The following is a 16,346-nucleotide window of genomic DNA, read 5'->3' as shown; positions in this document are numbered from 1 at the left end:
TAAAGACAATGACAGAACAAGACATTGAAAAAGTCTTAAAGTGAGACTATGTGTAGTTGTGGAATATAAACTCCTCAAGTATATGAAATCCCTAAAATCCTGGAATCAAGCCCACAGAATAACCCTAACTAGTAGGTCTGCTAGTGGAGATTCACATAATGCACATTTGTGGATCGAGTTAATCAGCCACTTATATTCCATAGAAGTTAAATTTTGGCTCAGTTACTGTAGATGTCATTTATCAGATGAGTATAAGTGAAATTCTCTCAACAAAGCCTTATGTGATTTTTTTTTTAAACTTTATTCATGCAAAAAAAAAATCTGTACTAAATCATCTTCTCAAGGGACTGTTTCCTGATCACACCCAGTTTAATGAGCTCCATGTGGCGACTATAGCACAGAGGTTTTTTGCATAACTAATCCCAAACACTTTGTGCTAAAGGCAATTTAAACATCAAACTGAGCAGCTCATTTATGAATGGGGTGCTTTTACTTTTGGCATTAGTTGCATATTTCTGTAATTTGATATTCATTTTAAAGATCATAATCTTACAGTTTAAATTTATGAAAGAAACAAGCTGACTCTGCTCAAAACAACTGAATCTTCATGAGTCCAGAACTGTGGCATACATGAGCTAGAAAGACCATTTCAGCTGTCAAATACCGTTTTATCTTTTATAGTTTTTTCATTTTAAAAATTAGCAAGAAAAGATTTTCTTTTGAATGACTGTCTATGAGACGAGTAACAGTTACCCATTTCTCAGTTGTACTTGACTGACAGATGTCCCATGGGAAAGTGCTCAACATACTGGAACATATTATCAGTGGCGCCACCATGTGGCCAGTTACAAAAGTCTAAATCTTTGAATTTTCCACAATAGATGTCTACGATACGCCTACAGCTATTAGTATGCTTTCACTTCTGTATTATCCAGTTGATTAATTTTCCCAGCTGCATTTTCTTCAGGAAATGCGTATTCTAGTGCTTATAATTTCATCTGTTGTTATACTACATCACTTTTGGCTTTTGAAAAGTTGAGACAGTAAAAAACATCAGTACAAGTCAAGAACATTTGATGTCTTTATTGTTTTTTTTCATTACTTACACAATAAATATATTAAGATAATACACAAAATAAATATTATTTCTATAGTTTTACAGTAAAACACTAGATTATGCTGCACCATTTGTGCTCTGGCAGACTTAATGAAAACAGAAAGATGGGGTTTAAGAAGTGCTTGGTTTTTTGATGGATAATGCCAAGACCAAAGTGATCAAGTGAACTAAAAGCATAAGTGATTTAATCATTTCTAGGAACTGCGGACAAGGCTTGTGCTAATCCATTCTAGTGTGTAAGGTAGTAAGACTCAAAGTTGTAAAAGCTGCCAGGGGGAGTTGAAACTGCAAACTAAGAATGGAATGAACTTTGGTTGAGCTTAGACTGATCTTAAGCACATTCATAATATATCAACATATAAAGTCCTATGCATTGATTGTCTCAGCTGACATACATCAATTAGCCATAACATGACACCCTGCCCAGTACTGTGTACACAGTGGGCTTGCACTCGTGTCACCCTGCAGCTCACTGAGCACAGTCTGTGAATGCTTCCATAGTTATACTATTTGTCCTTCCTTAGACAGCTTTTGCTTGGTATGAACCACTCCAGAATGGGAACACCCAACAAGAAGTGCATTTTGGGAGATGCTCTAACCCAGTCATCTCACTATGACTATTTGGTCCTTGTCAGAGTCACTCAGATCATACTTGCCCATGTTACCTGCTTCCAACAACTTTGAGGACTGAATGTTCACCTGCTGCCTAATATATCCCACACACTGTAATGAGATCATCAGTGTTATTGACTTTACCTGTCAGTGATTATGATGTTATGGCTGATTGGTGTATAATTACAGGATTACCGGTCTCCACAGTAAAATGTCACTGGACAAACACAATGCTGTTCTGTCTCAGAGACTGATTTGTTTCTACTACTCACGATGGACTACTAATGTTCCTTTGAGCCATTTAAACAATGCAATTCATATTTACTACATCTGTGCTTACAGTTTTAAAATCATTGGATGCTTAATTATTCAGTGTTGTGTAAATGTTGAATAATCATTTTGATTTCACATATCATGTCCAGAATTGCATATTTAATCTAAAAAGAGACATTGAGACAATAATTGTTAATACTGAAAAAGTTTCATGAGATGCTGGTAGTGCAAGCATGGTGTTTGTCAGAAGAAACCTTCTTCATAAATAAATATTCATTCATAAATAACTAAAACTCACAATAATGTGCCCCTGAGGTATAAGCACATAGTGCAACTACTTGACAGCAGAGTAGGGACAAGTATATTTCCACCCAGTAGCCCTGATACCTGCTGTAGTGTTTTGGGTGCCCCCCTTACTCTCCGGTCTGACTCACTGTTTCCACAGTCTGCCTCAGGTCATAATGCTCTCCTCTGAAACAACCTTCTTTTCCCTCCACTAATGCTGAGCTCTGTCCTTTGGAGGTAACTGACTGGGGTCATCTGCAAAGGGAATAGCTGGAGAAGACAAAGAAGACACAAAATGATTAGGTTCTCTCAGGTTTCTTTGGTAGCATCCTTTTTTATCTTAATACAAAAATGAAATTTTAAAAATTTTGTATATAGTGAAACTCTGCTGTTACATTAAACTTTTCAGTGTACCCTCAGGGCTCAGAGAAAAGATTTCATTGCAAATTCAGTTGTCATTCAGTATGTGCTGCTGCAAGGAGACAACCCTATTTTATTCATTCTGTTCATTGTTAATGGATTGACAGAATAGCATGATAATAAAATAAATAATTAAAACACTATTGGCTACAAACTGAGGTTACTCAGTACTGGTTATAAATCATTTATTGGCAATCAAAAAGGCTAACACACTGACGGATAAGCCTAATATGGGCACATACATCAATACAAGTAAATACAGAAAAAAAATACAAAATCAGGTAAAAAAAAAAATGCAATACTCAAAGAAAAAGTGCAGGGTTACGCAACTAGGATATAACAAAAATATCAAGTGCCAGCTAATAACAGAGCAATCCAATCTTCACACAATAGTGTGGTAAAATCTCAAATCATGAATGTTGTGGCACTCCAACCAGTCTTAATGTGCAAGTGTCTGATCTACCCTCTGGCAGCATTACACAGGCAGTAAAACAACATCAACCTGCTAAAAAAAAATAGCTATCTATGATAAAGTAAAATGCCAGAGAGACTCACTAGTGAAAGGCATTTTGAAATAATACATTTGAATAAGGCAAAAAATAAAATCATTATTGAAGTCCCTGTGCTCTGAGGAAGGCACACAACTGCTAAAATGTCAGCTTATGTAATAAAGTCTGTGCTGCATAACCGTCAAAGTGCTCCTACCTCTTTGTAAGTATTTTTTCTTGTTCACTGTCTGAAATTATTAAGTCCTCTTGTTCAGCTAAGCACACCTCCCAACAATTCTAAGCAAGCCGGCAGCACAAAACATTGCAGGAGTACTTTCAGAGACTATAATTGTATTATTTTTTCATATGAAAAAAAACTCAATAGCTTTACTCACGATTCTGAAACTGCTGTGCTGTGTATCTGGTAAGAAGAATCCCAAAACCTTCAATTAGAGCCAGCAAAATTCCACCCATCATGGCAGAGCCCATCATAGTTAATGGTCCACCTGAAAAAAACCCCACAAAACTCTATGAATCACAGCAGTTCATCTGATGTGTTCAGTAACACAGAAAACTGATTGGTACTATACAGGCTTCCTCTTACTGCGTGCTGCCAAAATGGCTCCAGTCAGTGCACCACTTGTTATGGAGTTCCAGGGATCCTCTTTTCCCCTGAGGCGAACTAGACCACAGTCGATTGTGGAGAAGAGCCCACCCCATACAGCAAAGCTACCTGTAAAAACACCAAAAACCAAACCACTGAGTGTTAGTAGGCCTGCTGAATAAGTGCTTTTACTTTTACACAGAGAAATTATGACCCTAAATAATTCAGAGTGACAAGAGGACTTTGAACACCCAAATATAGCTACATAACTAAATTATTTTACAGATAAAAAAAAAAACCCTCAAACTACAATCGTGTATAAGACCAAGCATTACAGACTTCCAAAAACTTAATTTACAATGTTAGAGAAGCAGATGTTCTCACCTCCAATCTGTGGAGCTCTTACTCGCACTGCGTTTGCACTACCTCTTAGTCTGTGTCCAACACCCTGAAACATTAGAACACGGTTGACTTCTGCCTTTGAAAACCTGATGCGGGTCAGAGAGCAAACAGTTATATTTTTACTCACTGCAGGGGCATTTCGAAAGCCCTTGATTGTCTGGAACACCCCTCCTCCAATAGCACCCATGGTGAAAGCGCCTCCGCAGTCATCCACTATCCTCCAAGGACTGCAGGAATGCAAAGAATAGAAAAAAGATAAAGCAAGCAATGTAAAAAAACTTAGACATATGTTTCTAACACTGAGAATATGCAGCTTTTTCTGTTTTGTTGTTATTGTGCAATTTGTATATTCGGATGACAAAAATGTTAAATTGGACAAAACAATCAACATGAAGATGTAAGATTAGGCTCTGGGAGGGTTAATGCTTAATTTACAATTTTATTCTCAAATGAATCCAAAAAACGAACCTAAACATTAAACAATGATAATAATATAATATAAATAATATCAAAGTAGCCCCACTGTCCTGGGTGCTGGTCCAGGGTTTACCCTTGGTTGCAGCAGTGGAGAAAATAATGAGAAATTCTAAGTGAAAGCAGCAGTACTGCAAAATAAAAACACTCCATGTCAAGCAAAAGTCCTGCATTTAAAATATCACTCGTCAACTTCTTACAATAATGGCCTAAGTAATCTTTTGACAAAAATTATTATTTTTTTGCCTAAGTGAGATCTTCATGATACTGGCCACCAGTCCTCAGTTGAACAGATCATACAATTCTAACCCCATAATATTATTGCCTGTCAGCACACGCTTAGAGTCAATGTTTTCAGTTTTTTGAAAAACTTGAAAATATGACTTAGGCCATTATTTTAAGAGGGTGACGTTATGATACTCACATACAAACCATCAAATGTGTGGCATTTTTGCTCGATATTGGATCTGAACTATTTTATTAACAGCTGGCCAGTTTTTAAACAGTTCATAATATTTTATCAGCCCATAACACCTAACTATGTGCTTAGCTAGGTTAGTTACACTAACTAAAGTTCAATTGACGAGTTGCTGGCTTTAGTAAGGGTTAAGAGTAGAGAGTAATTACGAAAGAGTGTTTCGTGTAAAGCTGAAACTAGCTACACTTTTTTAACAGAAACATGTTTCAGTAAAAGCCAAAAACCAAGTCCTGTGTACACATTGACTGCTGTATTGTCTCTTTCTATCCCCGAGCCTTCACTAAGCTCCCGGCTAACCCACACCCCTCTGTCCCTCTCTCAGCAATATGAACATTTCGTTAGAAAGACTAAGTCTGTCCGAGGCTAACTCTTTGGGACACGCAGACCAAAACAAGTGTTGGGTCTCACCACGGCTCACGGGCATATTCCTCCATGTTGGCAGTCGTCACGACAACGGTGCTACGTCATCACTGTGCGCGGCGTGTGCTGTAGTATCGTTTAGCTCGCTCGACGATTTGGTCGCAAACAGGTGAGGCCGATGTGATTTTAGTTTGCTGTTTGTGCAGAGAAATGTAGAGGATGTGTTTGTGCAGTGCGGCTGTTATCGCTTGGACGCTCGTTTTGTGACTGCTGCTTTGTTTAGTCTTTTTAGCCTTCATTGTTGATTGATTTCTTAATTTCCTTCAATAACACCCACCACACTTTCCCCGAGCTGCTACAATTAGCTGATTATTCAGGTAGTGGAAATACCTGCCAGCTATTTGATGTTTGTCATTTCATAAGCAAAACAAGGAGAAAGTGGGGTTCGTTTCTTTGCTGTACATGATAGTAAATTGAATATCTGTGGGTTGTAGCAAATTACATCACATTTTATTCCACCGTGTCAAAGAAATGGGTTTTAAAACAAAACCAATAATTGATTGGTAAGAAAAGAATGTGCTATTCTTTCTATCCTACTTCAAATAGCTTGTAATGTGCGATTCACACTGCAAAACAAAAAATAATCTATTTCTGATCATAGAGTATTACCAGCAAATATTCCCATGTAGGAGTTTTGGAACCACCAAACACCACAGTTGGGATGTGGATCTTTTTCAAATCACTCTAGTGACTAATATAATATTTTTAATATAAACAAAATTGAGCTGTATAGGCACATAAGCACAGAGGTGTGGGCATAGCAGCTACAATGACATATGGCAGATAGAAACCTAAGGTTTGTTTGAGTCCAGTGGTTTTTTTGTTTGTTTTTTTTACGTTCAATATATGTGGATGATTGGGTAGTTTTGTGTTTTCTTTTCTTTTTTTTTTGGCAGGACACGTTATCTGTGTGTCCCTGCTACCAGCTGTTTTAGTCAGTAGAAAAGGTTTTCAAGTCTTACATTATGACCGACTTAATCCTCACTTTTTCAGGATGCCTCTACCTCCAGCACTGCTGGCCCGCTTGGCCAAGAGAGGGATTGTTAAACCAACAGAGCAAGGTAGCAGAAAGATTTTACAAAAAAATACCCTGAAATGTATTCAGACAATTGAGAGTCATCTCACAAATTTCCTCTTTTAATTCATACAGAAGCAGATGAGGAGATCATTGCCGAAGACTATGATGACAACAATGTAGATTATGAAGCCACAAGAATAGAAAATCTACCACCAAACTGGTACAAAGTGTTCGACCCTGCTTGGTAAGAGTTGATTCCTGGAGTAAGCCATTTCTGTACAGTGTCATTGTTACATTCCTAAAAAGTTGTACAGTATCTAGAGGTTACAGTAGCACAAAATGTGGCTCTGTTTTTCTGGCCACTAAATCTACTTTATATGGACATGAGATAAGTTCATCTCAAATATAGTTTCTCATTCATTTGGAGCCTGAATTAATGTGGTAGTCATTGGGGAAAAATGGCTTCATAAAATTATTTTACGGTCATTATTTCTCTTGTCATAACAATAAAGACTGCCTGTCTCCTAACATGTAAGCTTAGGCACTCTCATGCTTGTTTCTGATTTTATAGTTCAGTATTGTGCTGTTTAAGGAACCACAGTGGAAATAAGCCATTCTGCATCATCTTCAGTGGCTGCATTGTTACTACTGCATTCAAATAATTTAAACAACTTCTTTGTTACTTTGTTATTTACTTTCGTCTTCCTTCAATCTACAGTGGTCTTCCTTATTACTGGAATGTGGAGACAGATTTGGTGGCCTGGCTGTCCCCAAATGACCCATCTGCAGTAATAACAAAGCCTGCCAAGAAACAAAGAGGTATGACATTATAAAGCCTCAATAAGTGAACATTTTAATGAGGCAAATATGATCCTCTCACTGCTGATGCCTATCACATGTAATAGGCCTCAGCAGTGATCATTGCAGGCTTGAGCATCATCTGGCAAGTAATGCTAAGAGTGCTGTCTGTTTTTGCCAAATTCTTGGAGTGGTTTGTTATGTGACTAGCACCTTTTTTTTTCTAGTTGAGGGAGGGGATGAAAGAACTGAGAGGCAGTTCGATAAGCCCGACAGAGACCGGGAGCGCGACAGAGACCGGGAAAGGGACCGGGACAGAGAGAGAGAGAGGGACGATGTTAGGGAAAGAGACAGAAGAAAGCAGAGGAGAGAAGATATAGCACCATACGGCAAGAGCAAAAGAGGTAATGTTTACATGTTTTATGCTACATAAGCATTTTTAAAAATACGGGGTTTTTTTCCCCCATTGAACACAAATTGATCTTGTTTTTTTTTTTTTTCAGGGAGGAAGGATGATGAGATGGACCCCATGGATCCAAGTGCTTATTCTGATGCTCCAAGGTAAATTATTTACATAGAGAAAGGCAGCCACTCATGCTCACACTCACACCTATGGGAACTTTAGAGTTGCCAGTTAACCTAACCTGCCTGTGTTTGGACTGTGGGAGGAAACATACAGACATAGAGACAACACACAGAATAACATCAAATCAGCAAAGACATTCTTATTTTCAGTCTGTAAAGTGTTGAAAAACACTGGATCCTGTATGAACATTCATGCCTGGTATGATGCTTGTCTTTCAAACTCCACACCGTTTATGCTTGCAGGCTTTGTCAAAATAAGTAGTTTCCAAGACCAAGTGGAGATACTCTTGATTAGAGTTGTATTCTCAGACTTGACAAAGCTCCTCCATTGCTACAGAATACATACAACTGTTCACACCCTGAGTAGTGCTAACCATGACAATTTCACTGATTTTTAGGTGTAAAATCAGTGGAGTGCATCTTTAACAGTATGATCAGAATGCATTAGGTCAGACGGCTGATTAGAATAAACATTCATCTTTTCAGGGGCACGTGGTCAAGCGGCCTGCCCAAGCGTAATGAAGCAAAGACAGGTGCAGACACCACAGCAGCAGGGCCTCTGTTCCAGCAGCGGCCATATCCCAGTCCAGGAGCCGTACTTCGGGCTAACGCAGCAAACCAACTCCCCAAGGAGTAACCTGAGCTCCCAGGAAGACAGTAACTCACAGAGACACAGCTTCTTTCCCTGTGCTTACACCATACCATTTGTCATTACAGATTGACATTTCTCAAGTTTTGTTTTCATCATAAAATGTGTGAAAATGTCAGAAATGGAGTGCTGAGCTTTTGCACACCATAAAGTTCATAATCTTGTCGAACATTTAGAACAGTTGTAAATATGTTTTTATATGACTTAAAGATTGACCCTCCTGCTGTTATTAGGGGACATCATTTGCTAATAAAGTTAAACATTACTGTGACTCAGTAATTTTACTAAATTTTTATTACAAAATTGCAATGCAGTAAATATTTAGAAATCCATAATTTTAAATGTTACAAAAACAACACTTATGGTCACATGGGGTGAAAAAAAGACATGAAACATTAAGTCCAGAAATAGATCAGTGGTGTGCTGCACCTACATAGTGACAAATAGCATCATAGTCTAGTGTGAACACTCTCTCCTCATGCCTGTCGAGCTGAACCATCGCTCTGCACTTGTTCTTGTCCCGCTGAAGTATGCGGCCGATCTAAATAGACAAAAATGAATGCAGTCATCAGTAACAGTTAATCAGTGTCACAACAGTACACATGTATGTTGAAGAGAAGATGCTGTTGCTCACCTGACCCCTGTGTTCACCCAGTACAACCATTATAGAATCATATTCACTTTTTGGGACAATGGTTTCCAACATGCCCTGTTTCACATCTGCAACCACAAGAACACACCATGGGTTACCCACTGAAGAATGCCTACACCTATGGCAGCAGCAGCTATGACACATCTGCAGTCTTACCTACATGTGTTAGCACAAAAATCATGAATGTTGTAAACTACATTATCAATAGCAAAAATACCAATGATCAATCAAGATTCATTATTGGAAATTTGAAAGTGGCCTCTGACATTTTGAGAAATAAGCTTATTTGATTTGTTGCTGAAAGTTAGATGAGCAGATAACGAAAAGGTGCAGCCAGGAGACAGTTTAGCATAAAGACTAGACACAACTTGACTTAGTCCATAGGTTAAAAAAAAATCCACCTGCAAGCACCTGAAAATCTCGCTTATAAAAAATTAATTGCTTGTCAAATTCATACACAAACTGAAGTGAAAAAAAGAGGTGATTTTATAGAATTCTTTGGACAGAGCAAAGCATGTTGTCTCCCCCTGCTACACTAGTTTAATCCAGAATAGTATGTATACCCAAGATCTATGAGCAGGAAGATTTACCTTGTTTTGTTAGCCAGATGTATCATGAAAATTAACAGGCATGGTTACAACATATACTCAGTACAAATCTAATTAGGGAATGAAAAAGCTGCTGCAGAGAGTGAGATGGCACTAATGACACACCGTCCAACAGTCTTCCCTCTTCAGTTCGACACACACAGGTAGTCGGTGTCAGGACATCCTCCACACACATCTACAAGAAAACAAGACCAACTCAGAGTTACTGTGTGATGGAAACTCAATGTTTTTAATTATTAAAACACTGCAGTCACAGATGTGGTGCAATCCTCCATAGTTTGTTTGTGACTGCCATTATTTCACATTGTATTATAATTGATCAAAAATAAATATCCACCATGTTTTTATATAAATAAATATATGTATATATATATATATATATATATATATATAGTTAAAAGTAACTGGTTAATAAGTCTGCAGATTTTAATCTTGCAATTACGCAACATCTGTTAGTACCTTTGAGTTGTAGTACCTTCCCCCTTTAAAAACTTTATCTATAAAGCGAACTTTCAAGTCTCTCTGAAGCCAGGAAGGGGGAGCTGGTGGTCGTCTCGCTTCTTTCACTGGAGGCTTCTCTCTGGAAGGGAAACAGGACAAACATGCAGTGTGTTTATTCAGTGAAAACACTGACTGATCAACCAACTGAAAATGAGGTATGGCAGTGTAGTACAACATACACAAGTATAACACCGGTCAATAAGAAACAAAAGGCATATCAGCATATCGTCATCTTTTAGTGAAGAAGAATGTAGGAAATATACCTGTCTGGACTTGATTCTTTGTGTTTCCTCTTCCTCTCATCTCTTCCTCCATCTCTTTCTGAAAATCTGCCTTTTTCCTCATCACCATTACCTCGCCTCTGTTTCTCCTCCCGTCTCTGTCGCTCCTTCTCTTTCTCCTTAGCTTTGTGAGCTTTACTGAGGCGACCTGTTCAGTGGAAAAACAGCATTACTATTATGGCAAATGGCCAAACAGACACTGCAGTGTTTGCCTGACAGTCTCTCAAACCCCAGGTTAGCATATTCACATTGCTTATTTTGTTTGACCAACATACCTAAACTAAAAATGATTTTGTTTAGTAACAAAACTAAGACAACTAGAAAATATTTATATTTTAGAAGTATCATCCAATGACTTTTTGGTTGAAGTGAAATGTGCAATGAAAATTGCTGCAAATTTTTTGTCAACTCTGTGCGTACCAGCTTTAGATTTGTTCCTTCAACTAGAAACTCAGCAAACTCAGTGATTCTAATGTGATAATTTAAAGTAACAATCGATAGTTTATTACTGTTTTTTTTCTCCATATTAAAACTTATATTACTAACATATCCTATTATTAATGCCATTATTATGTTATTAGTTAACGTAATAAAACACATATTACAGTAAGGTAAAATAAAAAATTGGTAAGCATTTTTGGTTTTTAAGAATTTACTGTAAAAAATATATATAAAAAATATTACCTAATTTGACACAGGAACACAAAGCTAAAAGTACATTACCATCCAAGTCATTGTCTATGTTTCCCTTTTTCTACTGAATTAGTTTAGAGTTACTCACTAAGGTCTTTGCTGTATTTTTCATATTCCTTGCGGCCAACCAGTTTGATTGCATACTGGCTGACAGTCACAGTCTTGCTGCCAATGGCCAGTTTCACCACAACCCGAGCGTTGTCCGGATCAACACCTTCAATCTGCAACCAAACAGAAAATGTTATGGGAGAAGTCAGAGAAAACAATGTCTAGAAATAAAAGGTTGTTATGTGGTGTCTTGGTTCTGTTTTAGGAAATGAGTGTTGTACTGTGTGCAGTGTCGATCGGCATTACAGAGTTACTGTACCTTGCCATACAGATCTTTATGTGCCCCTGACTCTACAAGCACACAGCCCCCAGGACCCATCACCAGTTCCTCCTCCTTTCCTTGCTCATCTCCTGGTTTCAAGGGGCGCTGATGTCTGCTGGGCTCCAAGTCCTTTATTGCTGACCGATCTGCTCCAAGACCCAAACCTTTTGGACGGAGCTGATGTTCGATTGGCTTCACATCTCTGAGGCAGATAGGGAAGAGCAGTTTTCAACACTAATCAATAAACAGAGAGAAGGACATATGCAGGACATAAAATGGGCTAGAGGTGGATACAGCTTGTGCTGTGTGAGTGATATTAAAATAGTTAAATTGAGGACAAATATGCTCCATACATTTTAGTGCTCTTCCACTGCAGTCTGTAATATTGTTATAAATTAATGTGAATGAACATTCTGTAACAATATTCATAACAAACAAGTTCAATGTCCTGATGACCAGTTTGGCTGATTAAACAAACTGATTAACAAAATTGTTGCCAATTATCTAAATGTTCATCTAAAACCATTCAGGTCCACAGGATCAGTATGATATTAAATTAGGAAACAAAATGGTCCATTTGTTACTTACTGTTTAAAAGTGCGTCCAATGCCTTCCCCTTTTGTCCAGCCCATCCCCTTCAGCATGGCAAGTCCATAAGCATCAACAGGAACGCTCTCATAATCTGCCTCAGTTGACTGACAAATACACACAGTGATATTATATATTTGGAAATCCAGAGACTATGTTAATTGCTCAAACAACCAAAGAAAAGCCAAAACCAGAGTCAACATTAAACATGTGTTTCTGAAGTGCTTATGTAATCTTTGAGTTCCAAAACACACAAAACTGTGGCGACTGACAGATAGAAGCAGTTTGTGATGTGGGTCTTACTCAGCCTTTTGGCTTCAGGCTGTCAGACTCAGCCCAAGCTGACTAAAGTAATCAGGCAGGGATAGAGCAGTGGCCCTGCTCATCACTCTGCCTCTCCACTGAAGGCTGCCCTCTGAGGGAAGCTGGGAGCCCATTCTCACAGAGCACATGACATTAAAATAAGGTTTGGGGCTCAGTGAGCAAGTTTCCCCCGACTCTCACGTTCTGACAGTTACATCTATAGGGACAAACAGAAAATATGGGCTGACAGTGACAGGGTGTGAGGTCTCTAATGAAAAAGAAAAGAAAGGGTTCTGATTGGTTGCCTGCACGTCTCTGGGGAGAAAGCTGACGCTTATCTGCCATCCTAAGACTTACTAACATACTGACAAAGTCCTATGTACCCGTACGCGTGCGCACAACTGTGTATGCACACAAGGGTGTTATTCCACTCAGTTGACTGTCAGCATTTTCACACACTCAAATTTCAATCTAAGTCAAAACGTCTGACAGTCAAAGACATTTTGTAATGTCAGACATTCCGATATGCTCACTAAAATGCCTCCCTTGCAGATTATGTTGTGATCTTTATATCTGGTATCTTTTAAAGCAGTTTCAATTAATTTGTGGACTGAAAGCCATTCCCTGCTCAACCGATTATACAAATGTCCTGGAGCAAGGCAGCTAAACAAAGTCAATCAATAGTAGAATGCTTAATAAAATAAAAACATCAAGCATGTCCCTGGTAGTATGTAAATTTAATGTTCATGATGCTTAAAAAAAATAAAACGCTGTCAGCTACCATTATCTAAATACACAGAAGAATTTTAATATAGTATAACAGAATCCTAATTTAATCTGGAGCACTTTAATCAATGAATCAAAATAATCCATTCATTAATATATACATTTCTGTCCCTCCCATTTGCTATTATATATGTTATATACATATCTTCTTCTAAAGTAAGAATTTAAAATAAGATGGGTAATCATCTAATTTCCTGTCTTTTCAAAATTCTCCTGTTATGAATAATAAAATAAAATAATAGATATTGTACTGAATAAGTGAATCATTATTGAATCAGTCGAATATAGCTGTAGTAGAAAGACCCTAATGTGATTTACTGGCAATAAAAAAAACATACCTAACAAAATGACTTTGAAGGGTATTGCCAATACTTTCCATGATTTTGTGTTTAATTGAGACTCTGTTCAAAAGACAATATCAGTAATCTGACCCTACCACCAACTAAAGGGGCAAGCTCAGTTTCTCAACTGCACATTAGAGCGAGGATCTGTCCCTGTGTTGGTCCTGATACTTACAGATTCGGGCCGTAGATCCACCTTTATTTGGTCCCCATCCTCAAACCCCTGCGGGACTTTGTTCTGCATCAGCAAGGGGATGGTGAGGTTCAAGTTACTTTCCGACTGAGGGCCATTCTGCCACTGCTCAAGCTGTCTCCGCGAATCTACAAGTATAATTTAGGTAAGTATAAGAAGCTTTGTGATGAAGTAATCCAGAGCTACACCCATGCAACAATTTGGGCGCACCTTGGCAACAGACATATTTAGGGGGTGGTAAATGCTGATGTAATAAATAAACATAAAATAAGATGAGGTAAACATTATTCCTCCCCAAATGTAAATAAGGGAGATTGTAGGATAAGGTGTTGTAGACCCTGATGACAGTGGGGATGAAGGATCTCCTGTATCAGTCCTGCAGCTCAGTGAGGTGAGTCGTCTAGTGCAGCTGCTTCTCTACTCCATCAAGGTGTTGTGAAGGGGATGGTCAGTGTATTCCAGGATGCCCTCTACCTTTTTCTGTGTGCATCTCTCCACCACAGCTTCCAGTGAGTCCAGCCTCATTCTAGTCAATAAACAAGCTTTTTGCACCGGTTTGTCCAGCCACTTTGCATCCTTCTGCTTTATGCTGCCTCCCCAGCAGACTGCAGCATAAAAGAGCACACTTGCTACCATAGTTTGGTAAAACATGTGGAGCATCTTCCTGCAGACATCTAAGGACCTTAGCTGCCTTAGGAGGAAAAGTCATTCCTTTTTCATATTGTACATCTGTGTTCAACCCCAGCCTTTCGCCTGAAGAGAGCTGGGATAGGCTGCAGAAGATCCCTGTGACCCTAATTAGGGATAAGCAGGTATAAATAATGGACATCTGTGTTCAGTGACCAGTCCATCTTATTGTCCAGGTGCATGCCTAGATATCTGTAGGCTGGTACCACTTCAATGTTAGCACCATAGTTGTTAACTGGATAAGGAGGGGGCGTAGTGTGTGCAAATGCCACAAATACAGTTTTTCTCATGCTTAATTCATTAAATAAAAGCAATGCTAAAATTTGGTGTTTGCTACTAGTGCTTTTATTTTCTTCTTTTCACTTTTTAGTTTGTCTGGACGGGGAACCAATCTTCTGCATACATCTGTTTTCTCACCTTCAATGAGTTCTTTAACAGCCTGAGAGTCAACAGAATCTTTATCTTGGGTTGTGTCTGGTTTTTTCTCCCCACTGGTCTCCACCTGGCCCGCTCGGTCCGGTCTGTGCCAGCGGTTCTTCTGGATCAGAGGGATGATCAGCTCTCTGGGCTTCTCAGACGGTTTTGAACTGCAGGACATAAATATGTTAGCGAGCTGGAAGCCGGGACCACCTACAAACTAAATTGACTTACTGCCCAAAGTCAAATGGTATATAACTAGACACACAAGCTTCGCACTAGTTACGATAAATTACCATTACCATGAAAACGTAACGTTAACCGCTAAAAATAACCTAATGTCATAAACTATCCAGCTATACTTTAGCTAGTTAGCATTAGCATACGCAGCATACCTTTGCAATTCGTTTCCATCAATTCCGGTCAAGAAATCTCTGTCGTCTTTCTTGGTCAGGGCGTCGTTAGACGGCTTGAATTTGTTCACTGTTTTAGTGAAACCAAACGACACAGTGGTTGTTTTTCCCTCTCCATGGCCTTCAGAAGTAGCACGCTCAGAAACACCAGTATCTTCTCCGTGCCACGCCATTTTTGTTTGTGGCCGAGAGAAGTAGGAGAAAGGAATTGTGGTAGTTGTAGTTTTATTTCGCCATGTTGTATTCGTTTTTGGTAGTTACAAATGACTTCACTTCCCATTAGGCATCAGGATTAAAGGTACAACGACACATTAGCAGAGTGTCGGCGTGAGAGAGATTACACAACTACAGTTGATTTTAATCCAGTCGAGGAAAGAAACAAATAGTTTAGATATATGTTCCTCGTAACACTAAAATAAATATATAAATAATGACATGTTTTGAAATGTCAAATTCTTAATGCAGCAAATATTTACGATGCTGTGATCATTTTGGATTTTGCAGAATTAATCAGTTTTAAACTTTCATTTCTTATTTGACATTTTAAATAGTCTAATTTCCACGCACATACTCTAAAATAGGCTATGTTGATTCTGGACGGGTTTACAATGAAGAACTGGTTGGTTTCTATAATCTTGCATCATATATACGCATTTTGTCTGTAGGGCTTATCAAAGTTTTTTTTATCGAAGCTAAACTCTCAGTTTTATAATCTTAAAACTTATTGCACAACACTGTCACATGTGGACAGGTTTCGCAAATTAGGCTCGAGAAAGTCACGCTGTATTGGAGTAGAGTTTTAGTCAGGTCCTCACGCCTTTAAGCCCTGGTTGTAACTCGTAAGCGAAAAGTGATGCTGCTGATGCAGGTACAGAGACAGCGACAATAAT

The 16,346-nt window shown here is 38.5% G+C and overlaps 3 protein-coding genes across 4 annotated transcripts; 1 reads left to right on the top strand and 2 right to left on the bottom strand.

The window, feature by feature from the left end:
• Positions 1 to 1,063: 1,063 nt before the first annotated feature.
• timm17b (translocase of inner mitochondrial membrane 17 homolog B (yeast)) lies at positions 1,064 to 5,604 on the bottom strand. 2 transcript variants are annotated; one of them, XM_026332767.1, is made up of 6 exons: positions 5,562 to 5,604; positions 4,329 to 4,428; positions 4,184 to 4,247; positions 3,800 to 3,928; positions 3,591 to 3,701; positions 1,064 to 2,557 (listed from the first exon to the last, which is right to left on the bottom strand). In XM_026332767.1, the coding sequence occupies exons 1-6, from the start codon at positions 5,585 to 5,587 to the stop codon at positions 2,499 to 2,501; spliced, it is 489 nt and encodes a 162-aa protein (XP_026188552.1). In that variant the 5' UTR covers positions 5,588 to 5,604; the 3' UTR covers positions 1,064 to 2,498. The 2 variants fall into 2 exon arrangements, with proteins under 2 accessions (XP_026188552.1, XP_026188551.1); XM_026332766.1 differs by having other exon boundaries at positions 4,184 to 4,428.
• An 11-nt stretch (positions 5,605 to 5,615) lies between these two features.
• On the top strand, positions 5,616 to 8,894 carry pqbp1 (polyglutamine binding protein 1). The gene is made up of 7 exons (XM_026332765.1): positions 5,616 to 5,682; positions 6,567 to 6,634; positions 6,724 to 6,835; positions 7,310 to 7,410; positions 7,617 to 7,793; positions 7,893 to 7,950; positions 8,461 to 8,894. Exons 2-7 carry the CDS (start codon positions 6,568 to 6,570, stop codon positions 8,609 to 8,611), a joined length of 666 nt encoding a protein of 221 aa, XP_026188550.1. The 5' UTR covers positions 5,616 to 5,682; position 6,567; the 3' UTR covers positions 8,612 to 8,894.
• Positions 8,895 to 8,899: 5 nt separating this feature from the next.
• Positions 8,900 to 15,648, bottom strand: gpkow (G patch domain and KOW motifs). The gene is made up of 11 exons (XM_026332764.1): positions 15,439 to 15,648; positions 15,044 to 15,213; positions 13,922 to 14,067; positions 12,317 to 12,423; positions 11,726 to 11,930; positions 11,447 to 11,579; positions 10,648 to 10,813; positions 10,343 to 10,463; positions 9,989 to 10,058; positions 9,258 to 9,343; positions 8,900 to 9,164 (listed from the first exon to the last, which is right to left on the bottom strand). The coding sequence occupies exons 1-11, from the start codon at positions 15,627 to 15,629 to the stop codon at positions 9,036 to 9,038; spliced, it is 1,524 nt and encodes a 507-aa protein (XP_026188549.1). The 5' UTR covers positions 15,630 to 15,648; the 3' UTR covers positions 8,900 to 9,035.
• Positions 15,649 to 16,346: the final 698 nt, after the last annotated feature.

Source organism: Mastacembelus armatus, chromosome 7 (assembly GCF_900324485.2).
Source record: "Mastacembelus armatus chromosome 7, fMasArm1.2, whole genome shotgun sequence".
In the NCBI taxonomy this organism is placed as follows: Eukaryota; Metazoa; Chordata; class Actinopteri; order Synbranchiformes; family Mastacembelidae; genus Mastacembelus; species Mastacembelus armatus.
This window is presented reverse-complemented; position numbering and strand designations above follow the sequence as displayed.